The sequence below is a fragment of the Opisthocomus hoazin genome, chromosome 13, assembly GCF_030867145.1.
Source record: "Opisthocomus hoazin isolate bOpiHoa1 chromosome 13, bOpiHoa1.hap1, whole genome shotgun sequence".
Taxonomy (NCBI): Eukaryota; Metazoa; Chordata; class Aves; order Opisthocomiformes; family Opisthocomidae; genus Opisthocomus; species Opisthocomus hoazin.
In genome coordinates this window covers 27,954,579-27,982,418 of record NC_134426.1, presented here as the reverse complement: position 1 = coordinate 27,982,418, position 27,840 = coordinate 27,954,579, and the positions used below count along the sequence as shown (strand labels likewise).

Here is a 27,840-nt window from a genome sequence, read left to right as displayed (position 1 = left end):
CCGTCCCCGGCTCAACCCTCCAGGAGAACAAGAGTTCACAGGTCTTTCCTGCATGAACTCTTTTTCCATGCTCGACAACCTGCTCCCGAAAACCTCTGTGCCTGAACGCGTGGCAGAGCTCTGGTTCAGGGCCAGGCGGCCGCAGGAGCGACGCTACGGGCTGCTCGGTGCCTGCGCTGCGGGGAGGGGGCTGCACAGCAGCAGAGGCACCGGCCCCTGCTCAGATCCGCCGCGTTTGCACGACGACGAAAGAAACAGAGCGTAGGAAAACTTCCTTGAGAGCTGCGCTCACTTTATTGGCGGCGGCTTGGCTGCCGTGTGGGGAGCACCGGCACCCCCTTCCCCACCAAAGCACAGTGCCGTGTTTCCAGCCAGCAGGCATTCCACCCCAGGACAGGGAGAGCTCCCCACAGACCTTGCCAGACCCCCCACCAGCCCAGGCGTGATCAAGGAGGCGTCCAACACCTCCACACCACGGCGATGCCAGCGCTGCACGCGAACCAGGCGCCCATCGCCATCCCGCCTCCTCCTTTGCGAGCCAGAGCCAAACCCGTGCTGGTGAAACCACGCACCCGCGCAGCCAGAAGCGCACATTCCAATTTCCTCTCCGTGAACCAAGCCGATCAAAGGCCACTCGAGAAGAAAGCTCTGGGTCCGAGCAGACGGAGAGCTCACCCAGGCTCCTGTGCTTCAGTGGAGGAAGTGGGTCGCCGGGGCAGGAGCACCCGGAGCTGTGTCCTCCCTCCCCTCCGTCCTCCGCAGGTGCCGCAGCCTGAAAACACCCAAAGGAGCTGTGGCAGGAGCCAGAAAGGACATGAGACGGGCAACAGGAACAGTCGGGTCGGTCAAACCGTGGTGGATCCACTGATGTTCCTGCTGCAACAGCTCCCAGCACAGCTCACCGATGTCTTTTCTGGGCCCATCAGCTACTCGGAGCCACATCTACCGATCACTCCCCAGCAAGGGGAAGGATGAGACAAACTGCTCCTCACGGTTCCTGAGTTTATTTTAAAAGATCAGTTTGAGACTGCTTCTTAAGCAGGGTTACATCTCCTCGTGCTGGTGCCTGGTCAGGCTCCACACGGCCGTACGGAGACCTCCTCCTTCGTCCCGCTCCCCTGCGGTGCCCGGGCCCATCGGTTTGTACTTCCAGCTCCGTCCAGTCTCATGAGATGCGTCTGACCCTGGTGCTTGTTTTGAAGATTGAGGCCAGGGCTCACAACTAAAACACAGTGAAAGATTTTAGATTCTTTTTCAAAAACAACTCCTGCACCAGGTCCACACTCCAGACTTGGCTTGGGCCAAGTTCATCTTCTGCCAAGCCGCCCCTCTGACGAACACCCCCAGCGCCAGAGGGGACCACGCGGATGGCAAGACCGTCTTCACGGCTTAACCTACAAACACTGGCATCCCTTATTTAGGCACACGAGTAAGAGTCCAAGGCTTCAGTTGAAGGGCTGAGGATCCACGTGGGGAGGTGAGGTCTGGCCTCTGAGCAGCAGCGTGTCCCAGTGCCCCTTCTGCCCCACACCAATTGTCCTGCATGGCACTGGCCACCAGCTCAGGATGGGCCGTCATCATCCACCGTTGACAGGAGATGGGCGACCTGGGCCTTCTGCGCGCGGGTGATGTGCTGAGCCATCTGGATGATGCAATCCATGGCCACCTCCGGGTTGGCTTGGACCAAGCTGCAAGGCAGATGGGATAGGGCAGCAGCCTCAGGGGCCGAAGCAAGAACCGCCTCATCTCCACCACCCACTGTCCCCAACCCAGGGGACAGCGTTGCCCCTCGCAGCCCAGCTCCCGCGGCCGCTCACCTCCGGATGCGCTTGAGCACGTAGTCCCGCTTCAAGTACTTGATGTTCTCCCGGATGGCCGACTGGGTGCCGTCGTCCTCTTGCATGTGCTTCTCCAGCCACTCCACCACCACCCGGTTGTTGTCCCAGAGGTAGCCCTGGGGAGAGCAGCACCGTGGGCAGGGGGTCCTGCTGCCTGCACAGCCTGAGCCCTGAATTTCTGCTGCGTCCTCGGGCTTTCTCCTCCCATGATGCGACCAGGCAATGGGATTTTCCTTCTCAGTCCTGCACATACGGCACAGCACGCTCCCCCACTCCCATGTAACAGCCCCTAGGTAAAAGGTTCAGTCTGGAAACTAAAACTCAGAAAACCATCGTGGACTGTTTAAAATGCAAAAAGTTAAGGTAAAACATGTTTCCTTTGCATGCCCTCACTCCCCAGCTCAGCAAGCAGAGGCCTGGCATGGCAATGTGCGTGTCATGGCACTTGCATTTGAGAGCAGCTCAAAGGCAAAGACCCCAAGTCTCACTTCTGCCCTAGGAAGCCATATCTGATGGCAGAAAATGTTTATCTGGGGCCCACCTTGCTACTGCTGAGCACCAGCATCCAGCTGAGCTCACCCAGTCTGAAGAGACAGCCCCAAGCTCCGGGCTGCTCGGCTGCAGAACGTAATTCCCATCGCATGCTTAAACCCTCAGGAGGCACCACAAAGTGGCTGAGCAGTCGGGGAGCAAGGTGACAACCCAGGGACACCTCGGGAAGCCAGGGCTGGAGGTACCTTCGCGGCTCCTTCCGTCTCCATGAACCAGCGCCGCAGCATGGACTGGATGTGGACGTGGCTCAGCTCGCTGTTTGCCTTCAGGACCTCCACCTTCACCACCTCCTCCAGCAGCAGCCGTCGCAGCCGCCAGTAGAGGAAGGAGCGGGCGTTCTTCCACTCCAGGATATCCTGCAGAAATGGGGACACAGCCCAGGTTCGCCTTCGTGGAAAGAAGAGGAGCTGAGGCGCAGCGACTGCTCGCTCACAGCTCATGCCGGTGGGCTCGAAGGCAGCTCCGCAGGGCTGGAGCAGAGAACAGCACCCATGGCAAGAACAGTACATGGAGCTGCAGCCCGCACCCCGGGAAGGGACTTTTTCTCCCATCCTCGTGCTGCCACTGCAAAACTCCCTGTGCCAAGCCCCTTCCCGACAATGCCCCCGCTCACCGTGATGACGCCTTTCTCCTGCATGCGGCCCGGCGTGTCATGCAGGTCGGCGAAGTGCACGGCCACCTGGTAGTACATGGGCAGAAGGAGCTCCTCCCGGGCCTTGAGCTGCTTCTCCAGCTCCCCGCGCTGCGCCTCGGACAGCTCGGGGGTCCCTGTGGGACACACTGTGCTGAGGAGCCCACCCGCCGCCCTCGTGGCGGGCTCCCCAGGCCACCGCGGGGTCTGAGCTCTGCTCTGTGCTCCCACCCCAGCCACCCCAGCAGGAAACAGGGCACCCAGCGCTGCGCCTCTTTGCTTTGGCACGTTCACACCCCTGCCCAAAGGCCATGGCCACGAAAGGGCTGCACCGTGTTCAGTGCCTGCTGCAAGAGAGGAGGGAGGTGGCGTTGGCAAGGACCATGTGGGACCGTCTTTTAGCAGGGTGAAGGGGCATGGGGGCAAGGACCTCCCAACTCTCTGCTACCAACGCCCACAAGCCAAAAAGGCCTTTCCCTTACCCAGCTGCTCGACCAGCTTGGCGTAGACCGTATCAATCCTTCTCATGGTCTTCACCAAATCTTTCTTCCTGAACTTGATCTCCACTGTTCCTCCAGGCTCCAAAATGCCTCCTCTGGAAGGAAAGTTTGGTAAAGCAGGGACTGCTCTGCATGGGAGAATAAATCCTGGGACAAGAGGTCCGAGGCAACTCTCTCTTCTAAGAACCAGGGAGAGAGAAAAGCTAAAAGGGTTTTGCTTGCAGTCTGGCATTCTTGCCTGTCCTCCCACTCCTTACAGCTTGCTCCAGTGTGCATTAATTCAGGTTAGAGAAAAGGCCTCCTGCCCCCAGAACCACGTTTTACTCGCCCGCAGCCTTTGCTGGGTGCAGGAAGATTTCCCCAAGGAGACACCTGCCACTCTGTGAGAGCCCTGGAACTTTTAGCTGATGGCTTTGATTAACTAAAGGGTAAAAAATACTCATCTCCAGGAACCCGAGGTCTCTGCCAGCAGGACTACGACTCTGCAGACACCATGCACGGGCTCTCATTTCTCTGCCCATGGGCTGCGGAGGATGCACAAGTGTTTTGGATGCTGACCTGCTCTCCTTGTCCGCGTAGAGCTCCACATACATGGGGTTGATGGTGGAGTCGATGACCACCCAGGAGCCTCCCCGCAGCTCCGCGTGTGGTGGGATGTAGACCAGGACAGGCTGCTTAAAATCCCGGAGGCTGTCGACAATGGAGGCGCCGAACTTCAGCATTTGGTCGTACATGTCTGAAAGCCAAAGAGACTCGGTGGCTGGGCGCCCCGACTGCCATGGGCCAGGCTATTGCCCCTTGCCTCCTCCTAGCAGCCCAAAGCCACCTCTCCACTGGAGAGACCAAACAAGCACCCAAAAGCAGCCCAGCAGGAAGCCACCAAGCCCTGGGACCAGTCCTCTTGATGTCCCGTCACCTCCCCAGCCCGACCCCACGTCTCATGTGGTGCGGGCAGGACCCTGGCAGGCCAGGTCAACCCAGGACCCAGGGGGTGGCAGGAGTGCTGGCAGCACAGCGTGGCACAGGGATCTGGGCACCCCACACACGGGTACCTTTCATGCCGCTGGAGAAGCCTCGCCAGTTGGCGAAGATCATCAGTGGGAGATGCTCCCGGTTGAAGTCCCGGATAGCCTGGGCTGTTTTAAAAGCAGAGTCTGGAAACCAGACCTGCCCAGCCTGCTGGATGATCTGGAAAAGACAGCGAGCAGCAGCTCTGAGACTGGCATTGGTGCTTCCCAGCACACTGCACTGGAAGGTCAGCAGCACGTGGTGTGAAAGAGCTGAAAGAAAACTGACCCAGCACCCTTAATTTGATTTTCATTAAAGACTGGTGAAGACACGCCAAAGGATTACGCTAAGGTTTTTCTCCAGCCTCCTCCCGGCTGCTGCCTGGCCGCACTAAGGTCTCCCCACGCACCTTTGCCTCCGAGTCCGGGTTGGCAGGGTCCGCAGGTATCGTCACCTCCACGGTGCGGGTCTCGACGGCGATGACACCCACCGGGAGACCTCCCAGCCTGCAGCGAGGCAGGATGGCCTCAGCAGAGGCCAGCTCCCCTCCACGCTGCTCCCCAGCCCCACCAGAGAGGTGTTCCCCTCCACCACCCCAAAAGCAGTGCCACGGCCAGGGCTCAAGCGCGCTTGGCCATGCACAAAGGCCCTCCGCATCGCTCTCCACCCTGGGGCTCCATTCCTTGCTCCTGGTAGTACCTTGCTCTGCCGACCACGACCGTCTGAGCCCATGGCCTCATGATCTCCAGAAAGCTGCCCTGGTCAAAGAAGCCGCTCTGCCAGGTCCCCTTGAGAGCTGCAAAGCACAGGAAAAAGCAGAGCGGCGCAACAGTGAGCACTGAAGGGCTGCCTGTGCACCGACACACAGCAAAAAGCACCTTCTGCACCGGGATGGGGGGTTTGGAGCCGCAAGACACGTTCGGGAGCATTGCTGCAGAGGTCTCAGGTTGCCTTCACTCACTTGGATGAGGTCTCCCTGCCAGCATCCACCTGGGGTCATAGGGGACTTTGGAAGGGACAAAATCAATTTCTCTTTCGATGGGGTCGTTTACGGCAGTGATGGGCACCGGGCTCTGGTTGTCCTGCGAGGGAGAGCCCCGAAGGGCAGGTCACCAGCCAGGTACGGGGTCACACCCCACACCGCCATCCTGCAGCACCCTCTACCTTGGGTATGTACGAGAGCCACTGCAGGATGGTGTAGACCCCCTCGAAGTCATCCTGGACGGTGACGTGGGAAACGCCGTTATTGTGCATGATCTGCACGCCTCCCAGCTGGTTATTGGAGGTGTAAACTTCACGTCCCAACACCTAGCCAGAATTAGCAACAGAAACACGGATCAGTCTCTGCTAACACAGGAACCACCCCTCCTTGCTCAGTTTGTGAACTTGAACTTCTGCACAGGCACGTTCGCTCTGGTTCGAGGCTGAACTTCCACCCCTGCCTACCAGGCTGAGGTTAAAGCAAAAGGACTCTGCTTTACACAGCTGAAGAGACCCACAAGTGCATCAGTTTAGCTAAGTGGGTTTTAAACCAGCTCCAACCAGTGCAATCCTGCCCAGAGATGGGTCCTGCCCCTGGGACCGGAGCCAAACAGTCCCCGTGGCAGCTCTGCTGTCCGTCCCTGCCCTGGGAGCGATGCACCGTGAACCCTGAAGCAATACCAAACACCTGCGAGGTGGCATTCCCTCCATCCTCAGTGTGACAAGCCCAGCTGCGGTTCCCCTGCATTTCCTCCAGACATGGAGACACCTCCCATGAGGTGCCATGCAAGGAACTGCCACCTCTTCCCATGGGACAGGGAAGGAGCCCACGCGTGTGGTGGCTTGCGGGACAGTGGCGGGGAGGACACGCGGCCGGAGCACGGTACCTTATTGAGAGCCGTGACGCCAGTGAGGATGATGTGGGAGTTCTCCACCTGGATGACACGCTGGCCCAGCCTCACCAGGTACGCGCCGATCCCGATGGCACGGCAGGTCACCTGGGCACACACACAAGGACACGTGGAGTTACTGGGGAGAAAGGGCTGCAGCACAGTCCGTGAGCGCCAGGAGAATGACGGTCCCCAGCTCCACAGCAGTTACACCAGGTCACTTGCTGTTGTTCCCCCCATGGTGACTTTAAAATGAAGTAGGAGAGAGCCATGGAGCTGAGCAGGGGAAGGGCCCATGGCTGTACCATGCTGATGGTCACTATTTCATCATAAGCACGAGAGGACTCCCCGGCGATGGTACCAGCAGCTCTCAGGTTTTCCACCCCAAATCCATTGTCCTTCCCAATGATGTCCAGGAGGACGTACCTGCAGGGAATGCAGAGCCGCGGTGGTGTGGGCAGGACAAGGGGAAGCACCCTCTTGTGTGCCGTGTCTGGCAGGAGGCTGAGCCAGGACACGGGAGCTGCATCCTGGGGGATGCAGGAGAAGGCTCAGATCAGCTCTGCACACCCCGAGGGATAGCGGGGCTCACCTGGACTCGCCCCCTTCTTCCACGTGCTCACAGTGCACTGAGTTCATGGCACTGATCCTCGTGTAGTCCTGGGGAGTCAGGTACAGGTACTTGAACCCCTGAAAATAAAGAGAGGAGTATGAGTTGTGGAGTCCCCCGTGCACAGCTCACATGGGACAGAGTCCCTCTCCATCCCCAGCCCAAACCCGTCCCATGCATCAACAGCAGCTCAGGGACCAGGGCTGGACAGAGCAGCCGTGCCAGCACAGGCGTCTTTGTCTCCATCCCACCAGAGAAAGCAGAGGGAACTTTCCCCGTGGTGCTGGGTGCAAGTGTGGGCTCACATCCCGGCATTGATCCCACTGTTTTATCTCCTGGTTTAGCTCTGGTCCTTCCCCAGATAAGTGCTCTGTGATGGCAGGAGGAGAGGTGCCCACGCACCTTGTAGGGGTCCTCAGGGTCCACCCAGGCCACCTGGAACATGTGCTTTATCTCGTCAGCAAAGCCGATGCGGGCGCCGCTGTTGGCAGCAATGTAGATGCGGGGGATGCCTTCGGCCCGCGCCAGCTCCGAGGCCCGCAGGAAGACCAGGTCCTCCTCCGGACCAAAAGAGCCGATCTTGTGTGTGATGTCGTTGCAGATGAGCACGATGTCCCGGCCTTTTGGATACTCAGGGGTCTTCAGCTTCATTTTGAAAGCAACCATCCCCACCTGCCCCAAAACAGCACAAGGTCACAGCGCAGGCTCCTCCAGAGAAATGGGGTCAGAGCTGGAGACTGCATTAACCAACGGACAAAACGCTTACTGGGGGGGCATCCCCTGGGCTTGAAACACAGCCAGACCAGTGAACCTTCCCCCTGCCCTGTTCCCAAATCATCCCCCGCTACCTCATTCCCTCCAGGGACCCTGTTCATCTGCACCAGGTGCCCCTGCGAGTCCAGCACCAGCTCGGTGTACGTCAGGATGTCCTGGGGGTACAGCTCTAAGGAGTCCCACAGCTTGAAGAGAGCCTGCAGAGACACCGCGCGCGGGACGAGCTGAAAGCGTGGGGCCGTGGCAGCTCCAAGTCTGTCACCAAGCGCAGACACACGTTTCTGCAGCAGGCTGGGACTTGGGGTGAGCAAAACTCTGCGTTACAGCCCCCACCCTGCTGCAGACGTCCTTGCATGGAGCTTTCTGGTGCACATCCTCCACAAGTGCAACTACGGCCATTTGCAAGAGCGAGGAATCAGTTTAGAAATGCTTCATATAGGCAAAAATGTTGGGCCTTGGGCTCTTCTCTTCTTCTCATTTGCCAGCTCAGGGGAGAGGAGTCTTTTCCCGGGATGGGAATACCCGGGGAGGGTGGGGAAGAAAAGGAAATGCAATAGTTTGGAGCCTCTTCCTGCTCAGCTGCACTCACCTGCCTGATCATCTCTGGGAAGTCATACACGTAGGTGGTGCCCAAGGACTGCGCCTGGAACCGCTTGGCCTGAAGCAGGTCCTTGGTGACGTAGGGGGTGTTGATGAGCATCCCGTGCTGCAGCCCTTGCTTGTCCCCGTACGACTGAAACATGATCTGGAGAGAAGGGCAGAGCGTTGGCCGCCTTCCCTCGGCATGCGGCCGAGTCCTCTCTGCAAGGGGAAGGTGCAAGAGCCCCGCAGGGCTGGAGCGTTGCTGAGCTTTGCCTGGCCAAGGCGCTTGTGCTCGCAGCTCTACTCGACCAAACAATGTGATTTTCCACCCTACTCTTTGCTACTGAAGGTACAGGGTACAAAACTGCTGTGCTGCAAGTACCAGTAACACCCTAACACTGACCTTTACCTCCCACACCAAAAACTGCACCAGCAATGCCCCTGGGGCTCAGCACCATTTTGGAGTAAAGAATCACCCTGATGCGCCCAACTAGATGCAGCACAGAGGGGAGAGAAACCGGGCCAGCCCTGGGAACGCTGCTGCACAGTCCCAGGGGCTCTGGGACAGCATCGCAGGTGCACGAGGATTTTTGCAGAAACCACCCCAAAGCTCTGCCGTAGCCGATAGCTGCTCAAGCAGTCGTGGCTGGGATCCCGGTGCCGCCTGCGGTTACTCACGCTGCCAGTGCTGGGATCCCTCACTTCCTTGTAGAGGCTGATGTCCAGGTAGTAGCCGGACTCATTGGTCAGGAAGAGGCGGATGGGGATGGCGGCGGTGGTGGGCGTCAGGCGGATGTTGATCTTCACCTCGGCCTGCAGCACCCGCAGCTTCCAGAGGCGGCTGCCATAGCGCATCACCATGGACCGCACCGACTCCTCGATCTGGGTGCAGGACAGCACACGGATGGGTCCATGGCCCCCGGGACACCACTGTCCCCGATGCCAAGGCTGGAGCAGCCCCATGGCATCTCCACCCCAAACAGGGATTTGCTTTGGGCAAGCCGCTTCCCTCTCTCCATCCCTCCATCCCTGGGGGCTGGTGCTGCCACCCAGCCTCTCCACTGGGGAGAGGGAAAGACGGTGCCCCACATCCTCCTGAACAGACAGAGCCCCACTCCTTCAGACCACACGCTGCTCGGGGGAAGAGCCTGCCACCCACGCTTGTGCCCTCCAGTGAGCTGCAAGCTTGTCCAAGTCTCTACAGAAAGCCCTGATCATTGCAAAGCGTGACATCTCACCACCTCCCCAACAGCCAGCCCACAGTGAAGTTCTGACTCAGAAATTAAGTTGCAGGAGCCTCCGGGGCTGTCAAATCCATCCCCCATCCAGGGTCAGGTGGGCACTGGTCAGGACCAGGTCTGACAGCCGGCATGGGGGGTGGCTGCCCATCTGTACTGTGGTACTGAGCACGGGCGACAACGCAGCCTCCATCCCCAGACCAGCACCACACCGACAACATGAAGCAGGACACTGAGAAACGCACCTTGGAAGGGTCCATGACGACCGTCGGGACGAAGTTGAGGAAGATGTGGTTGCAGTCGGTGCGGACGGTGGTGTTGCTGGAGGCCACCTCCAGCTCATCCATCGCCTCCAAAAGCAGCCGCTCGCCCTCATTCTGGAGGTACTCGAAGGAAGCCTCCTGCGGTGGACCGGGTGGCTCAGCGGTGGCCGGAGCAACCCCTGCACCCGAAACGCGCCTACCTCCACCCACACGCCCAGGGGACCCTGTGCCACCTTGCCTTGGTGACGAGGTCCGAGTGGCGCACGATGGCACGGATGAAGAAGCGGTAGTCGGTGGCCTCGGCGCCCGCCTGCACCTTGGCAGCCCCCAGGTAGAGGTGCATCTTGTGGTTGGCGCAGGGGATGGCCGTCAGGTCGAAGTTGCGCATGCGGCTCAGCTCCAGCTGGAAGGCCAGCGCCGGCTCCAGGTGCCGGTAGATGTGATCCTCTGCAAACTGGCACGGCACGGAGGGCTGAGCCAGCGGCCGGACAGCCAGCGCCGGGCGGGCTCTGCTCGAACCGCCGCTCTTACCTCGTCCCTGGCTCTGAACGTGAAAAACTTTGGGAATTCTCTCTAGAGCAAAGAGGAGAGAGCAGAGAAGCTTTTTCCAATTTTCAGTGAATTAATGAAAAAGAAATAGTCTTGCAGGTGTCCTCCTCCCCCAAAGGGAAAAAAGCTGGGAGTAATCGATGCCTTTTAAAGGCAGCTTAAAGCTATGGAGTGGCCACGCAGGAACCACACATTACCAGAGACATTAGCAGCACAAAGGATAATACGGGAGATAAATCACTCACTGAATCCCTCCCTAATTAATTCCCAGCTCCTGATGCACGGAAGGTACCGTCCATCATTTAATGCTATGCCTGTAAGGTACTTCTAGCTGTTTCTAGGCATTTCAGGAAGGCAGAAGCACGATGTGTCTCAAGTCAGCCTGCCTGTCGGCGGCTCAGTCCGCACTCACCTGCTGAGCAACGAGAAATGTGATTCTCCGGAGACCGCAGTCAACGAGGACATTTTTCTACATGGAAACAGAAGACTCCACCAGTCATGAGAGCTTCAACATCTCCACCGAGGGAGCAAACAAAACCCGAGCGGCTGCTGCAGGGTGCAGCGTTCGGGGGAGCGCCGCATGGGGATGAGGCAGCGCCTTGGGGTACGGTGCCCTGGCTTGTGGGGTCTGCAAGCAGGGGGTCCAGCCCCAGCAACAGACCTTGGACTGGGCAAAGGCTCTGAAGATGGGCACCAGCTTCTCGTCTTCCACGTGGTCAGCCCAGCGGAGTGCGATGTTGAGGATGTGGATCGGCTCCTCGTGGACATTCTGGCAACAGAAGCCCCAGTTAACCCTGACCAACAGCAGCACTGCCATCCTGGCACTACTCAGTGGGGACCACAACGGCTTCGTGCCCACCTTGGCGTCCTCCTCCTCGTAGATGGTGGCTCGCGCCTCGCTGAAGAGCACGCTCTCTGAAGGCGGGTCGGTGAAGCACGCGATCACTTCGTCAAAGTTCCTGCCCAAATGGCAGGGATGGGGTGCCAAGTCAGCACATCGTGCCCACCCCCTGCCCAAGGGGACAGCCCCACAGACCCGCTGTGGCAGGGACACTGGTACCAGCGCAGCGGCCTGGGGGCACGCACCAGCTCAGCCAGGCTCCACCAGCCCGTGGCAAAGCCACGGCTCAAGAAACACAGCTCGGACAACAGCAGTGTTAATGTTCAGGGATGCTTAACCCGTGCCAAGCATGAGGCTCCACATGTCCCCAGATGACACGTCATGTCCCCACCAGCTAACTGTCCTACTGAAAATCTCACCCAGCCCCGACCTCCGGCTGCAGGAGGAACAGGAGCTTCCCTGAGCACTGCCCGGCCGTGCCAGGTTTGGCTCTTCCACCCACTTTTGCTCTCTAATGAGAAAGGCACTGGTCAGGCACCCCCCTGCACCCCCACCTCGTGAAGTCCTCGAATCTGTCGAAGGCCACCATCGCTCCCATCCGCTGGCTCAGGGGAGAAAAGCCACTGTCCATGAAGAGCTCGGTGCTGTGCCGGGCCAGGTCGGGGTTGGAGATGCTGATGGGGACGGCCATCCTACACGGGGGAGCAAGGCAGCCATCAGCTGTAGGTGGAGGCACCGCTCCTGGCTCCAACAGGGACCACACAAGTCCCACGTGGGACCCTCTGGGAGGGCTCATCCTGCCCCACAGGCAAAGGGAGAGCGCGGCGGGCAGCTCCCTCTGAGGATGAAGGGAGGGGACAATCCAAACCCAACAGCTTTGCAAAAAGGCCCGTGTCCAGGGGAGCGGGCCAGGCGTGGGGGACCCCTGTACCTGTTTGGGTGGGAGGAGGGCAGCATGAACTGGAACTCCACCAGGCAGGTGCCATCCGAGAGCTGCCGGTGCTGCAGGCTGTTCAGCTCGTAGGCGATGTACCCGCGCCGCACGTACACCTGGCAGGGGGGTGGCAGGGGGGTGGCAGGGGGGTACCGCTGGGCCCCTGCTCCCTCCGCACGCAGCCATGCCACCCCCTGGGGCTCACGCGGCCCCCGCGGCCCCCCAGCCCTCACCTCCAGCGCCGCCATGCGCACCACCTGGTTGGTGTGGTAGAAGAAGACAGGAAGCACATCGAAGATGGTGGTTTCCGAGAGGATCAGTTTCTGGGGGGAGAAAGCAAAATTTAGGGCAAGGACAAAGCGGGATGCCCTGGCCCCATCGCAGGGTGGAGGAGGCAGAGTCCAGAGGGGTCCCTCAATGGGGAGCTGTGCAGGACTGGTCACCGCGGTGCCATGGGACACCCAGCCCACCATGGGAACGCTGCCACAGATGTAGACCCACCTACCAGTCCCCTCCCAAATGGGGTGAGAGGCAGAGGACAGGGACCAGAAGCAATGGGGTGCACCCCTTCCTCTGCTCCACACAGGCACCACAGCAAGGCTCCAATTGCTTTTTTTGGCTATTTTTTAAGTCTCTTGCAGCCAGACCTCCTCCCCAAAGCCACCCGAAAGCCAAATCCCCTCTGCAGAAAATCACACGATTCCCAACCTTCAGGTTCTCCGGGCAGTACTCGTGTCCGTACATGTCGATAGCGGAGAGGAAGATGGACTCCACCTGGTTGTGCCGCAGCTCGTAGGAGGGCAGGTGAGAGGCGATGAGCACCTGCGAGGCGAGAGGCGGCCGGGAGTGCAGGGGACGGGGATGGGGACAGGGACCGGGACGGCACAGCGCGGTGCTCGCTGACCTGCCGGGCTCTCAGAGCCACTTTGGAGTTCTCGGTCTTGCTGAGCTGCGTCAGCTCCTGGAGGATGGCCGTCAGCTCGTCCGTCAGCGTGGGGTCACGGCCGCAGAGCTGGTCCTGCAATGCACCATGGCTCGACTCGGGCCCCTCGCTGCGGGGTGGCTGCATCCCACACGGGCAATGGGGATAAGACCCAAGGCGCTAAAATGGCAAAATGCTGCTCTTTGAACCACACGCAGCGACGCAGAGCTACGGAGGGGAGATCCCCATGACGAGGCCAGAATGGACACCTGAATGCAAAACCCAACCCTAGGAGTGCATTAAATGGAGGAGCAGAAAAGCAGTTTCTCAGGTGTGTGGCCACTTTTGAGGGGGAAGCACAGGGCTGTGACAGCCCCCCACAGCCGCGTCCCGTCCCACAGCGATGCAGAGCTTGCCTCGGCTGATGGGTTTCTCCCTGCTGCCAGCCTTTACTCCCGGTGTCTCAGGTCATGGGCTGTACTCACGATTAACATGGTCACCAGTAGGTTCTTCTTTGCCACCTGAGCGTGGGAGAAGATGCTCTCCAGCACGGGGGTCATGTCAGGTTTGCACTGCTCCCGCAGGCTGATGACGCACTTGTCATAGTGAGCTGCGGGGCAGAGCATGGTGAGCCCCGCAGACCCCCCAGACAGCCCCGCAGACCCCTCTGGAGACCCCCCCCAAGCCCTCACCGTGCTGGAACTGTGTCTCCACTTGCAGGTAGCGTCTCAGCAGGTCCAGCACCACTGCCTTCATGTAGCCCCGGGTGCCACTGCGGTACCTGGAGAGCAGAGAGCCCAGCGTGCTGCGAAGTGGCAGGGTGGGATGGACTGGGGGGGGTCACGGACAGTGCGGGGCTCACCTCTGCACCAGCTGCACCACGCTCTGCGTGTTCATGAAGAAGACCTCCCGCTCAGCCTTCCTCTGCAGCGTGGCTGCATGGGTGTCCAGCACGTTGGCGATCTGCAGGGAGAGGGCACAGGGTCTGGTGCAGCTCCTGGCCAGTGCAGCCACAGGGCTGCCAGCTCCCCAGCTTGCCTGGGGACAGTGCTGCTGCATGCAGAGCCTGTTGTTTGGTTTTTTTTTTCCCCCCAGGTGAAAAATATAAAGTGACAAATAAATGTAGAAACGCAAACTTAAACCCACAAACTTAAACCCACAAACTTAAACCCACAAACTTAAACCCACAAACTTAAACCCACAAACTTAAACCCACAAACTTAACTTAAACCCACAAACTTAACTTAAACCCACACAAACTTAAACCCACACAAACTTAAACCCACACAAACTTAAACCCACACAAACTTAAACCCACACAAACTTAAACCCACAAATGTTTCCCTCACTCATTTAATTTTTTACAACGTCTCTTGGCTGGACAAATTCAGGCAGCAGCTCCTAACTCGCTGCAGCTAAAACAGCAGCTCAGGCAAGCCAGGGCGCGCAGCCCCGCACCGCTCACCTGCTGGCTGGGGAAGCGGCAGAGCACGGAGGTGATGTTGCTGGCGTACTGCGCCATCACCTTCCGGATCGACTTCTCCACCGACAGCGGGATTCTGCCTGAAATGCTCGTCATGATCTCCTGCAGCTCCAGGAGGGGCAGGGAGGGGTCCCGCAGGGTCTTCATCAGCTCGGTCACCCACTCCTTCACCTGGGGGGAGCAGAAGCTGGTGCTGCCCGCACTCTCCGGCGTTGCCTGGCTTGCCATCATGGCAAACATGAGGCAATGGGGCAGGACCCCCGGACCACTTTTGCCCCGGCACCCACCTTGGTGCTGAAGTAGGGCTCGGGCAGGCAGTACCCGTTCATGACGTTGGTGAGATTGTCCAGCACGTGGCGGAGAACCTGGTGCTGCTTCTCGCCGGTGATGGGGAGGGTCTGCTGGGCTGGGAGCCCCCCTGTGAACGGCTGCGCCTGGAGAGAGCAGGGAGAGGTGGGCTGGCCCAGGTCCTTGCTGACACGGGATGGAGCCCCCCAAGAGCTGCAGCTGCGCCAGAGAAACCAGCACAACCCCTCCAGCGTCTGCTTTTGGTCAGATACAGGGGAAGCACCCAACATTCAGCTTCGTGTCTCTGCCAGTGCCCATCACGAAAACAACGCAGAAACACTGGGGATGTGTACGGAGTGCTATAGATACGCCAAAAACTTGCGTGTGAGCTTCTGCACACTAAATGCGTGTGCAAGGGATGCTTACACAGCACAACTCTGCAGCGCGTGCAGCAGCCCCTCGTGCCCCAGCGCAGCCGGCTGGGGGATGCGGCACGGCCATGCGAGTGCCAGCACGGGGACACATCCCTGCTGATGCCCCAGTCTGGGCGGCTCCACTGTTCTGTCCCCCAGCAAACGTCCACAGTGCCCCGTGGGATGTCACTTGGCAGCGGATGGGAGGGGACAGCAGTGTAGCCAGCCCCTGGCAGACTCACGGGCTTCACTTTGGTGGGGTCGTCCAGCTCGAGCCGGGCTATGACACAGCCCGCCTCCAGCAGCGCGCCCGGCCGCTTGACATAGTGCACCCGCCCGGCCTCCTCCACTGTCAGCGTCATGATGATCTTCATCACCTGGGCGAGGATGGGCGAAACGGTCACCATGCGAGCAGCGCCCGCACGCTGCAGAACGCCTCAAGCACCATGGCAGCATTGGTGGCTTACACCTGGTCATCCACCAGCGTTGCAGGAATGGAGGTCCTCCAGGTTCTTCTCCAAAACTCACCTCGATCTCCGCAAAAATCTTCCCCTCAGCCACGTGGCCACCATCATCCACCGTGTACTGCAGCAGCTTCCCCGCGGAGGGCGAGCGCAGCACCGTCGGGTCCTTCTCCTTCTCAAAGTCGCACGTTTTGTTGCCGATGGTGATCCGGTATCTTAGGCAGAGTGAAAGGTCTCACCAACCAGCTGCCGATCCACGGGGAGGGCTGGTGGGGGCCCGGCATGGAGGTACCTGTCGATCTCCTCCTTCATGTAGGTGGTGTAGCTGTTGCCGTCGTAGGAGAGCAGCAGCCCGCCGTCGTTCAGCCGGTGCACGTCTATCTCTATGTGAGTGCGGTTCATGATGATGACGTACGTCGTCAGGGACTGGCGGGCAACCTGCGGGCAGCGGCCAGGGAGAGCCCTCAGTGCAGCCCCCCGAAACGTGCGCAGCGGCCTTTCTGGGGGCTGCTGGGAACGGTGGGGGTGAGGAGCATCTCCCCACGCTCGGTGCAAGAACCGGAGCTGGAGCAGCACGCTGTGCTGGCGAGGGCAGGAGGCAAATAGCTGGTTCAACGCGCAACTGGACCTGGTTTGACTCATGGCTCACCTGCTGCTTTCATTGTGAGCAGGGAGTTTTTGCATGAAGTTCAACTAATTGGGTTTAAAAGTAAGAAAAGGTGGTCCTTCATCAAACTCAGGGCAACAGGATGTACAAAAATGTCTGTCTAGTTAAAATGAGGTTATTAACTTCATTTTTACACTGCACATTTTTAAAGCACAACCTCGTATTGCATCTTTCTCCTTCAGGACAGAAGCGCACGTCCCTGTCCCCGTGAGAAGCGCTGTGGCCAGTTCAGGAGGAGCACGGCCCAGCCCTCACCTGGAGAACGTACTTCACGCCCTCGTAGATGAGCTCCACATCGACGAGGTTCAGCAAGGAGGCTGCTGGCATCACCTGCCCCCTGGAACACAACGACAGGTCAGGCACCACCAGCACTGCTTGCCTTGCGCGCCGGCGGGGAGCCAAGTGTGCGAGATGTCAGCGGTGCTGCTGGCCTCGGGCTGCGCGGGCTCCCAGCCGCCCGTGGGACGGCGCGAAGGTGACCGGAGGGGACAAGCATCGTCTGTAAATGACCCACGTGAGCGCTGAGTAAAAATGCATCCAGAGGCAAGCCAGACACCGGCAAAACACGCTCAGATAAGGGTGCGGGGGAGAGCCCCGGGTGTCCTCCAGGCCTGGAGGAATAACCTTGACGTTCAAGTGCAAAAACAAAAGCAAGCTGCACTCAGCCGAGCCGCTTTCCCTTGAAACTGTTTTCCCAACCGTGTGAAACTTTTTCCCCCTCTCCAGATGAAGTGGTGGCTGAGAAGCCGGCGCTGTGAGTCACAGCAGATACCCCTGCTCCCCTGCTGTTGCAGTGCTACCGCCTCCAGATTGGCAAAGCTTTTGCAGCAAAAGTGGGAAGGAAGACAGCCCAGGGAGAGCAACACCTGGGTCTCCAGGCTTGCTGCGAGCCGCCCTTTAGGACACGCACTCCCTGTGTCCCCTGCGCCCACCGCGCAGCTGCGCAGCCCCCCTCCGCACCTCTCCAGCAAGTGCAAGAAGTCGGTCATGCACGTCCTGAAGGCAGCATCCGCCACGTTCAGGGCACCGCACACGACACCCAGCATCGGGTCCGGCTTCTCTGCCTGGGGGGGGGGGCAAAAATAACAGGGTTTGGGGTCTTACACCAGCAGTGGAGCAGCGAGCCTGGGGCCGCCGGTCTCCCCCACCTGCACTTTCTCAGCGATCAGGTGGTCCAGCCAGCCGGTGTCTATCTCGTTGTGCTGGAAGCTCTCCGTCTCCAGCAGCTTAATCAGATACTCCACCGTGGTCCGGAAATCCCCGCGGATAGACAGCTCTTTCAGGGCGACCACCATGTTCCTTTCAGGAGCAAAAGCCTCTGTTAATGACCGACCAGGCAATGCCTGACTTTCAGCAGATGAAGCCAGGGAACTGCAGGGACCGGGGTGATGAGCTCCCAAGCTCCAGGCACCCTCACGCCCGGGTGAAACGGTCCCACAGTCAGCAATGGCTTAATAAAACACTTAAATACCCAAGACAGACATGTTACACGTTGCTCAATTATTGAATGAACATTGCTGCTCACTGGCACTGAGCATGTGCTTAGCAGATCACTACAACCTGTCTGTACAGATCAGGTTGATGCACTGGGGCCGTAGCACCACCACAGCCTGAAAACTTTGGCTTTGGCCAGTCTCTGCGGCACGAACAAGCCGCTCAGCACAGCGGCAGCACTCTGGTCCTCGCAGACAAAAGTTGCTTTTCCCGGCTCATGCACCACTGTGAGTCTGCCCAAGGACAGCCGCTCCCCGCCCCGTCCCACCGTACTCACGAGATGGCCTCCTCCCGGTTCTCTCCCCACGAGAAGCAGTGCCCAAACTGTGAATCGGCAAACTCGTGCAGCCCCCCGGCCGCCGCCACACTGAAGTACCCCCAGACATTCTTGCTGCTGCGGAAGTTCAGCTCCTGCACCGTCCCCGAGCTGGGCTTGAAACCCTGAGCGAAGACAAAGCGGGAGACGTGGAGAAACCAGGCCTGAGACTCATGCAGCGTAAACAGAAGGGGAACCCCGGCGCCATTTATCAGCCTGCACGTGGATCTCGCCGATCCCACGGGTTGAACGCCCACGAGCATTGCCCGGCGGGGGGGACCGTGCCCAGCTCAACACCCCACGCAGCAGGGTCCCCGTGTCCCCACGCACAGGGCTGGTGCACGGGAGCCCAGCCCCGGGGCTCACCTCCTCGGGGTTCTCGCTGGTGATCCGGGCGGCGATGACGTGGCCCCTGGGCACGGGGGGGTTGGTGGGGCTGTGGAAGCAGATGGGCGTATCGCCCCAGGGGCTCTCCCCGTACAGCACCCGGATGTCTTTTATCCTGTGCAAGGGGATGCCCATTGCAATCTGCACGAGAAACCAGGAGGACTTTAGCGGCTGGAGCAAGACTTCAGCATCAAAATGGCAATCGAGAGACACCGACAGATGGTCTGAACGAAGAGCGAGGGGAAGAGGCACCACGCTGCGGGCAGCCGCTCCCGGTGGGGAGCCAGAGGTGAAGGAGGGATGCTACACTGCTTCCGCTGCTTCCTGCATGCTGGTATTATGGGACAGCTTCCCTCTGCCAGGCTCCATCCCAACACTTCTCCCTAAATCGCAAAACGCTTCATCTAACACACCTCGCCAAGTCACCCGTGTGCGCGCCGGTACCTGCAGCTGGGCCGCGGGGAGGTTCACGTCCGCGATCATCTCCGTGCAGGGGTGCTCCACCTGCAGACGCGGGTTCAGCTCGAGGAAGTGGAAGCTCCCGTCCTCGCTGTAGAGGTACTCGACGGTGCCCGCGCTCACGTAGCCCACCATCTGGGCCAGGCGGACTGCGCACTGCGGGAGAAGGCAAACCGCCGCGGGGAGTAACGACGCTCTGCTCGCTGCGGCAGAGCCCGAGGGTCCCGAGCAAAATGGCAGCAGTGTCCTTGCACGGACCCAAGCAGATGAGCAGGGCTGGGGCTCCCCGCTCAGCTTGGGGTGTCCCTCCCTTCCTTAGGAGCCTCAGGTGCCAAAACCCACAATAAACCCAGCAAGGAACAGACCAGTTTCTCGCTAGAACCCCGTGCTGCCCAAAGACCAGGGCCACCCACCTGCTCCATCACCTCAATGACAGAGGGAGCCGCAACGGTGGTGGGTGCCTCCTCGATGATCTTCTGGTGCCGGCGCTGGATGGAGCAGTCGCGGCCGAAGAGGGAGATGGCATTGCCGTACTCATCGGCCAGCACCTGCACCTCCAGGTGCCGTGCGTGCTGCGCCAGCTTCATCAGGAAGATGGGGGACCCGGGTGCCTCTGCCTGCACCTGTGGCGAGGGAGAGGGCTGTGCTCTGGTATCGCCCCCCAGGATTCGTCCCAGGGCAGAGCCGGGTCCTGCGGCAAGCCCGGGCGGGAAGCACGAGTCACCTGGGGTGACCCAGGGAATAAGACCCTGCTGCGTGCCCCAGGACGGGATGGGGACAGGGATGGGGGTTCCAGACGCTTCTCACCTGCCGGAAGCAGGCAGCAAATTCTTCTGCTGCCTCCACTTTTCGGATGCCTTTGCCCCCACCGCCTTCTGCTGCCTTGATCATCAGAGGGTAGCCAATCCTCTTGGCCACCTGAGATGGGTCAAGGACTGGGGTGACCGAAGTGCTTTGGACCCTGACCCATCGCCCCAACAGCCCACCCTGCCCCAGCACCATGCAGCCCTGAGCAGGATTGCCACAAGCTGCATCCACTCAGAGGGATGAACTGCTGTCATGTGCACTGGGAGCCCAAAAGGGCTCCAAGGAGAAATAATGGTGGCCAAGAGACAACCAGCTACCCACGAGCTCAGCTTTACCTCCAGGCCTTCCTCCACATCCTTCACGCAGCCCTGTGCGTATGTCTCGACGGGGATGCTGATCGTCTGCTGATGCTTCTGGTCCTCATCGGACCACTGGGCCACCAGACCTGCAGGCATGGCCAGGGCCACGGTCACCACCAGAGTGGCATGGCTGGGGTGGCACGCCCGCTGTGCCCAGGGGACCCTGGGGAGCCCAGGCTGGCACATGCCATTTACCCTGCGTCCGTGCTCCCCACCTCCACAAACCCCTCTGCCCGAACCAGCAGCTGCTGGGCTGCAGTGAGGTCCCCAGTATCTGCAGCCAGCCAGGCTGGGGACCCCAACCCTGGTGCTTGGTTTGGGGGAGAAGGAGAGGCAGGGAGGAGAGAAATGGGGGAGCAGGGAGGGTGTGGGGGACACTCACCACTCCCACTCCATGGCAGCGTGGGGATCTGGACCGTCTGAGCCACGATGGTGGAGGCGACTTTGTCCCCCAGCGCCCACATGGCATCGCTGGGGGGGCCTTGGAACAGGGAGGGACGGGGTGAGCTGGGCCAGCCTGGCCAGCCAGCCCATCCCCATCGCACGGAGCCTGCGGAAAGCTGCTCCCCGCTGAGCCAGCGCCATCAGCCCTTCTGCAGAGAGCGGGGGCTTGGGAAACCCCCCCAGACCCACTGCCCAGTTCAGGACTGAGCTTGATCCTTCTCTAAGGCGAAGTCCAGGCTGCCCCTTAGCTGAGAAGCCCACGAGGTCTGCTCCCACCCGATGTCCCTTTGTGAATGCTGCACCAGCATGAGCATTACAGGAAAAACCCAGAAACCAGCAGGATTCCTGGGACGGCTCCGGGAAACCGGCCTGGGGACTGCCACGCCGCAGGGGGGAGATGCCAGACGCAGGACACAGGCACTGCCCAGCGCCGTGTCCCAGGGGAGCGAGCCTGCGTGCATGCAGTAGCCTGATGCCCACTGCTCCCTCCAGCACCGGGAAGGCTGCGAGACCTTACCCAGGAAAGCTATCCCGTTTTTCTGCAGCAGCTCTGGCAGCTTGGGGTTCTCCGAGGCGTGTCCCCAGCCAGCCCACACCGCCTGGCACAAGAGAAGGAGCAGCACGAGCCGTTACCTCCCTGCGCTGGCACCCCCTGCACGGAGGGACATCACCCCATTTCTGAGCGTCCCTTCTGCCCTAGCAGCTTCCCTCAGCAGAGGTGGGAGACCCACGAGTGGCTGCTACCTGGACAGGGATCCGTTTGGAAATGTCCACGATCAGCTCCACGTTGGCGTAGTTGTTGTTGTTGGCCCCACCGGGTACGGGCACGTAGTGATCTGCCATTTTGATGTATTCTGAAAGACAGCGCGTGGCGGCGGTGGGAGCCATTCCCCCGAGCTGTGCCCCGCTCACACGCCGCCCGTTGCACCCCCTCCCCAAATCCTCCATCCTGGGGAGGCTGGAGGGGGGGAAATATTCACCCCTGCATCCGGCGGCACCGGAAGGAAGTGTATGTCCCAGGCAGCAGCACGCGAAGAAGGGCAGAGCTGCCCCAGCTCAGCCCCCGGGTAGGGAATTTCCCTCGCTGGGATGGTTTTAGGAGTTACCTGCATTAGCCTTGAGGTCTTCAGGGGTGACCATGACCACGAACCGAATGGCACGCTCGTTTCGGAACATCTCGTAGGCCCACCGGCGGATGGAGCGCATGCACTTCACAGCGGCGATGCCGTTGTTGGCGATGAGGACCTGGGGGGACGGGGACACGGGACGTCAGGCTGAAACCTCTCCTCGCTGCTGGGGCATGGGGCTGGGGGCGAGCAAGGCAGGGCAGCTGTGCTAACACGGCTGTGCAAGGGCAGTGCTGGGAGGGCTTCCCTCTCCCAGCCCATGAGGACGGGTGAAGATGGGCAACAAACAGCTCTGGGCTGCCATCGGTCCGAGCCTGGTGGGCACGGGAGACTCCAGCAACACTCGAGGACGCTGCCGTGAAAAGCAACGACCCACCACCCATGCCAAGGTAGGGCCATGCGGGGAAAGACCTTCTCGATGATGCGGTTGCCGCCGAAGCGGGTGACGAACTCTGCCGGCGAGGCGACGGTGAAGTCCCGTTGCAGATCCATCTTCCGGTGCTCGCGGCCCCTCCTCACCAGGTGCAGCCCGGACATACTAGGCCTGCGGCAGGACGCGACGGCTGTCAGCAAGCTCGCAGGAGCGCGAGCGAAGCCTCGCCAGGCACGACGCGTGCTGCCGCTGGCGGCGGCTTCCCCGGGGCTCGGATCTGCCAGCAGCCTGGCAGCCTGCAGCAGCGGGCAGCGCAGACCAGACTTTGCCCCTTCCACAGTTTCTTCTGAGGAAAGCAATAATAAATAAATAAATAAACCCCTTTGCCGGGCTGACACACAGAGGGAACACCGGGGTTCACTGTCCTCGCTGCCAGCTCCCTGTCGTGCACCAAGATCTCTCCAGGGACACTCAACACCCGCTGCAACACCGCAGAGGAAAACTGGGGTTTTTTTTTGGCTGCATTATATAGGGCAAGCAGTTTGGGGTGAACAGGGTTTGTTTCACAATTAAAATGCTCCCCCAGCTGCAGGTCCACATTCATTCAAACACCAGGACAAGCAGGAGATTTGCAGCCGCAGGGGCTGGACTCAGACCCCGCCGCGCTGGACAAAAGCCCCAGGGTTTGCATTTCAGGTAGCAGAGAGCTGCTTGGGGCTTTTTGTGTCCGTGGCACTGCTACCACCTCAGCACGGCCATGCCCGTGCCCGCACCGCTCGCAGGTCCCAGCCCAGCTGCAGCTGGGAACGTGCCACGCTCTGCTCCGAGGGACGAGCGGCCGAAACACAGCACGGAGCACAGACCCTCCCTGCCACTGCCAGGGACGTCACTTGCGCAGACACCCCTCTGCAGCGACCGAGGCGTCCTGCAAAGCCCCCGCAGCTCCCGCTGCACACCAAACCCCGCTGCAGAGCTGTTACCTATCCCCCTCATCCCTGGAGGACGCCCGGCGCAGCCCAGCTGGGTGGCAGGAAAACCAGTGGGTACGTGGGATGGCACAGAGCATCCATCCCTTCCCTGGTGTCGGCGCAAGGCGTGACCGCTGCCTCCAAACCCACGGCACGAGTACCAGGGCTCCGAGGGGCGCAGCCAGGGGTGCCCCTACAAGACCACCCCAAGCTGCGTGAGGGTCACCGACGTGGGAGCAAAGAGCAGGCAGCGCTCTGCGAGAATCCTCGCAAAGAGCGCGATGCCTTGGGAGCTTGCAGCCCGCAGTGACAGCAGCCACAGCTCCTTGCCGGATCAGACCCCACCCTGCCCACGCTGCCTGCTCCACCACCCCAAAACACCTTCCGAGCTCACCACGCTGCTGCCCAGACTCACCCCTTCCACGGTGGTCCACTGAAGGCATTTCCATGGCCTCCGGAGTCTGATCCTTGTTTCACAGCCCCTCACGTGTCCCTGGAGCGGGCTGTGCTTGGCCTGGGCCCGGGCAGTGCCGTGAGGCAGCCCCCACGCCTCCCACCTCCGAGCACGGCAACACCGGTGGGCAGGCAGGGACCTCCCCGGCAGCCAGGCACGTGCCTTCCTGCGGCTCTGCCCGGAGTTGTAAGCAACTTTCTATTTTAATAAACAGGTTCACATTCTCCCCCCCCATAACTCGGATGGATTTTTGAGCTGTTGATTGTTATTCCATGGATGTGCTATAAATAAGCAAAGGAAGAAGGACCCCCCCTCCCCCCCCCCCCAAGAATGAGCTCATTTCACATGAGCAGCACTTGGCACATTTCTTTTAAGGTGAAATCTGCCGAAATCCCCTGGGAGTTTGGGAAACGTCCCAATCCCTCTGCACGCTCAGGGTATTTTCCGAGTAGCTGGAGCACTGCATTGAGCGGTGCGGGGTTCATCGCACTCCGGCGCATCCCCCTCTGCCGGGGCCAGCCACGCTGCCCGCTTCCCTCCCGCAGCCCCAAACCCACCGCCAAGCCCGTGCCAGCGCGCCCGGCCCATCCTGCGAGCTGCACCAACAGCACGACTCGGGGGGCAACCTCAGGAAATTCCTCCCGTGTCAAAGCGCAGATGAGCAGCAGCGATAGCCCGCCGGCAGCGCGGTGAGCAGGCTGTCGGGTTTCATAACACGTCCCTGCAGCCAAAGGTCTTTTATTTTTAACTGGGAGTGGAGGAGCCAGGAGGAGCTGGGCAGCAGCGCTTTGTTTCCAGTTGTTTATAACGGCCGTCAGCTTGCGCTCGCCAGGGAAGCTGCCCGGCACAAGCCGACACGCAGCAGCAAGCTGCCCCATGGCCCTGCCAGCGCTGAGCAGAAGTCACTGCGAAGCTACCCACGGAGCAAAGCTCACCCACTTTTCACCAACCCACCGCAAACCCACCAAAGAGCTACTTTTCCACCTTGAATAATTTATCTGCAATAGTTGCAAGGGCAGAGGAAGGGCAGGAGCGGCACGGGAGCACCCCACGTACCCCACTCCTCCCGGGATGCTGTGTCTGCCTGCTGTAGGTGACCCTGCTTTGGCAGGGGGGTTGGACTAGATGACCCACAGAGGTCCCTTCCAACCCCTACCATTCTGTGATTCTGTTTCCCCACATGCAATACTGGGAGCGTGTTAGCCACCCCCCCCCACCCCCAGCAGCAGCAAAGGGAACGAGGCAGCAGGAGCGGGTCCCTGCAGGCACAGGGCAACAACCGCACGCACAACGGCACGCGCAGGTGCCCTGTCACCAGGCTCAGCTCAGCTCGCAGGTTCTCACACGCCCCACGAAACGCGCCCAGCAATGATCATGCATAAAATACGCACACAGGACGGCGAGCGCACGGCAAACACCAGAAGCGCCCGCCGCTGCCCACCCGCACGCTCCCCATTGCAACCGACCCAAATCTTGTCTTGCCACACAAGAAAATCCCCTCTCCGTGATGCATCCCCATCCTGTGCCAGCCACAGCCATGGCTGGTGCATCGGCACGGCCTCTCCCAGCACCAGGAGACGGTGTGGGGCCAGAGAGAAGCAGCAAAATGAGAGAGGGAGCCGCGAGAAAACCGGGGCGATTGGGCAATTTGGCTCTGCAGCGCTTGGGGTTGCGTTCGAAGGAACACCACGCACGCTAAAAGCGCTTTCCACCCTGATCCTTGACGCCCAAAGCCACCGTAAGGGAGCAACCCCTGCCCCAGTCCTTGCTGCACTCGAGCACGTGGCCCTGCCGTCACACAGAGCGCTCGGACTCCTCTGCCCGTCCCGGGGTGCTGCCATTAACCTTATTATCAGGGTTTTTCATCCAGCACCAAGTCACAGGGGGCAGGACTGGGGCATTGATTTGGGGCTCCGAGAAGCACACACGCGCGCACCCCGATTTCGGCAACACGGGCCCCGAGAAGTGCGCCCACAAAAAGCATCTGCCCGCCCCAAACGGGGCACGTTCGCACGGTCGCCACTCCCAGCCCCCCCACCCTACCTCATGCCGGTGGCAGGCTCCAGCGGGGCGGCCGCGACGGGGGGCTCAGCGCCGGGACCCCCGGCCCCAGCCAGGCTGCTGCGCCGGCTGCCCACCCTGAAGGCCGCGGCCACCGGCTCATCGTCGTAGGAGTTGTCCTCGAAGGAGCCCAGCACGAATTTGGCGAGGGCCGGCCGGCGGAGAGCGGCGGGGTTGTACACCACGATCTGCTCCTGCTCCCCCGCCGCAGCCTTGCCGGCCCACGGCGATGGCTTGGGGGCCGGGGGGCTTGGCTGCGCCGGTGGCTTGGCCATGGTGGGAGCCGGGGACTGCTCCGGCTTCTCCTCCTCCCGGGACTGAGGGTCAGACATCTTGGCCCAGACCAGCAGCACCAGTTGCAGCAGGAGCAGAGCAGCCAGCAGCATTCACCTGCCCTGGGGAGAGGCAGGGAGACGCTCCGTCATGGGGGACCCAGGGCCCCCCCATCACCTGGGGGCACGCCAGCAGCCCCCCAGCATGCCTAGGCCCCTTCCCCAGTGCTCCCCACACCGCAGCCCCGCCAGCACCCAGCCACCCCCCCCAGCTCGGCCAAGCTACCTGCACCCTCACCCAGACCTGCTTCAACCCCCCAGAACGGGAGCGGGGTGGGCAGGGGGCACAGCTCTGCCTTCACGCAGCCCTGAGGGGCCTCACCGGGGCCCTGCTGCCCCCCCAGCTGCTCACAGCATCCGCAGCATGGCGGCAAGGTCACCCCCGGCCCCTCGCAGAGGGGGCCATTAAACCGACCGCCGAGCTCCTGCAGGCAGCGAGAGCCAGGGGTGGCCATGAGGGAACAGCCATGGCCCCACCGTGCTCCCCTCAGCCCCGCCATGCTCCCCTCGGCCGTGCTCCCCTCAGCCCTGCCGTGCTCTGTACCCTCAGCGCCGCTCCCCTTGGCCCCGCCATGCTCCTCTGAGCTCCCCTCAGCCCCACTGTGCTCCCCTCAGCTCCACCGTGCTTGTTCCCCTCAGCCATGATCCCCTCAGCCATGTTCCCCTCAGCCCCGCCATGCTCTGTACCCTCAGCGCTGCTCCCCTTGGCCCCACCATGCTCCCCTGTGCTCCCCTCAGCTCCACCATGCTTGCTCCCCTCAGCCATATTCCCCTCAGCTCCGCTGTGTTCCCCTCAGCTATGCTCCCCTCAGCCCCGCCGTGCTCTGTACCCTCAGTGCCGCTCCCCTTGGCCCTGCCATGCTCCCCTGAACTCCCCTCAGCCCCGCCATGCTCCCCTCGGCCGTGCTCCCCTCAGTCCTGCTGTGCTCCATACCCTCAGTGCCGCTCCCCTTGGCCCCACCATGCTCCTCTGAGCTCCCCTCAGCCCTGCCATGCTCCCCTCGGCCATGCTCCCCTCAGCCCCGCCATGCTCTGTACCCTCAGCGCTGCTCCCCTCAGCCCCACTGTGCTCCCCTCAGCCATGTTCCCCTCAGCCTCGCCATGCTCCGTACCCTCAGCGCCTCCCCTTGGCCCCACCATGCTCCCCTGAACTCCCCTCAGTCCCACTGTGCTCCCCTCAGCCCCACCATGCTCCCCTGAGCTCCCCTCAGCCCCGCCATGCTCCCCTGAACACCCCCCAGCCCCGCCATGCTCCCCTCAGCCATGCTGCCCTCAGCCCCGCCATGCTCCGTACCCTCAGTGCCGCTCCCCTTGGCCCCACCATGCTCCCCCGAGCTCCCCTCAGCCCCGCCATGCTCCCCTCAGCCCCGTCCCCGGGAGAGCAGCCACTGACCACGGGCACCGAGCCCCGCACGCCGGCTGTGCTTACCCCGTCCGGTCGCTGCGTCCACGCTGGGCTGAGCGCCGGCGCGGTGCCAGGCCACAGGGCGAGGGCTGGGGCACCCGCGTCCCCCCACTGTCCCTGCCGCCTCACGGCTGCGTTCTCGCACGTGACGGCAACGTCAGGCTGAAATATTTCCCCGCTAACGCGTCTGGAAAACTTGTGCTGGCAGCGAGGGTGGGAAGGGGAGGGGGGAAGCCTTGGCATGGCCGGCCGGGGACACGCGATCCTTGGGGGACAAAGGTGCCCTGGCCCCGTGCCTGGTCATGGGGACGAGGAGGAGGAGGAGAAGCTCCGGCACCCGCGGCTCTTCCTCCCCCGGGGGGAGCAGGGACCCCTCCCCCAGGCCAGCACCCATGGCAGAGCCAGGGCCTCACCTCAGGCACCCGT

At 61.2% G+C, this 27,840-nt stretch overlaps 1 protein-coding gene across 2 annotated transcripts; it reads right to left on the bottom strand.

Moving 5' to 3' along the window:
• Positions 1–305: 305 nt before the first annotated feature.
• ACACB (acetyl-CoA carboxylase beta) lies at positions 306–27,532 on the bottom strand. 2 transcript variants are annotated; one of them, XM_075434525.1, is made up of 53 exons: positions 27,439–27,532; positions 25,660–26,072; positions 22,233–22,365; positions 21,801–21,939; positions 21,439–21,548; positions 21,212–21,293; positions 20,633–20,731; positions 20,227–20,336; positions 19,892–20,002; positions 19,498–19,707; positions 19,070–19,240; positions 18,605–18,766; positions 18,200–18,363; positions 17,577–17,727; positions 17,389–17,492; positions 16,684–16,765; positions 16,054–16,199; positions 15,826–15,976; positions 15,540–15,674; positions 14,884–15,030; positions 14,579–14,767; positions 13,976–14,076; positions 13,806–13,894; positions 13,599–13,723; positions 13,096–13,209; positions 12,900–13,013; positions 12,425–12,514; positions 12,189–12,307; positions 11,812–11,949; positions 11,276–11,375; positions 11,078–11,185; positions 10,829–10,885; positions 10,399–10,440; positions 10,106–10,321; positions 9,850–10,005; positions 9,045–9,248; positions 8,374–8,529; positions 7,859–7,981; positions 7,413–7,682; positions 6,993–7,090; positions 6,706–6,826; positions 6,398–6,508; positions 5,694–5,837; positions 5,491–5,611; positions 5,229–5,325; positions 4,939–5,035; positions 4,574–4,709; positions 4,080–4,257; positions 3,504–3,616; positions 3,004–3,158; positions 2,576–2,746; positions 1,818–1,954; positions 306–1,688 (listed from the first exon to the last, which is right to left on the bottom strand). In XM_075434525.1, exons 2-53 carry the CDS (start codon positions 26,061–26,063, stop codon positions 1,562–1,564), a joined length of 7,128 nt encoding a protein of 2,375 aa, XP_075290640.1. In that variant the 5' UTR covers positions 26,064–26,072; positions 27,439–27,532; the 3' UTR covers positions 306–1,561. The 2 variants fall into 2 exon arrangements, with proteins under 2 accessions (XP_075290640.1, XP_075290641.1); XM_075434526.1 differs by lacking the exons at positions 306–1,688; positions 1,818–1,954; positions 2,576–2,746; ... (12 more) ...; positions 7,859–7,981; positions 8,374–8,529 and having other exon boundaries at positions 9,139–9,248; positions 10,101–10,321.
• Positions 27,533–27,840: the final 308 nt, after the last annotated feature.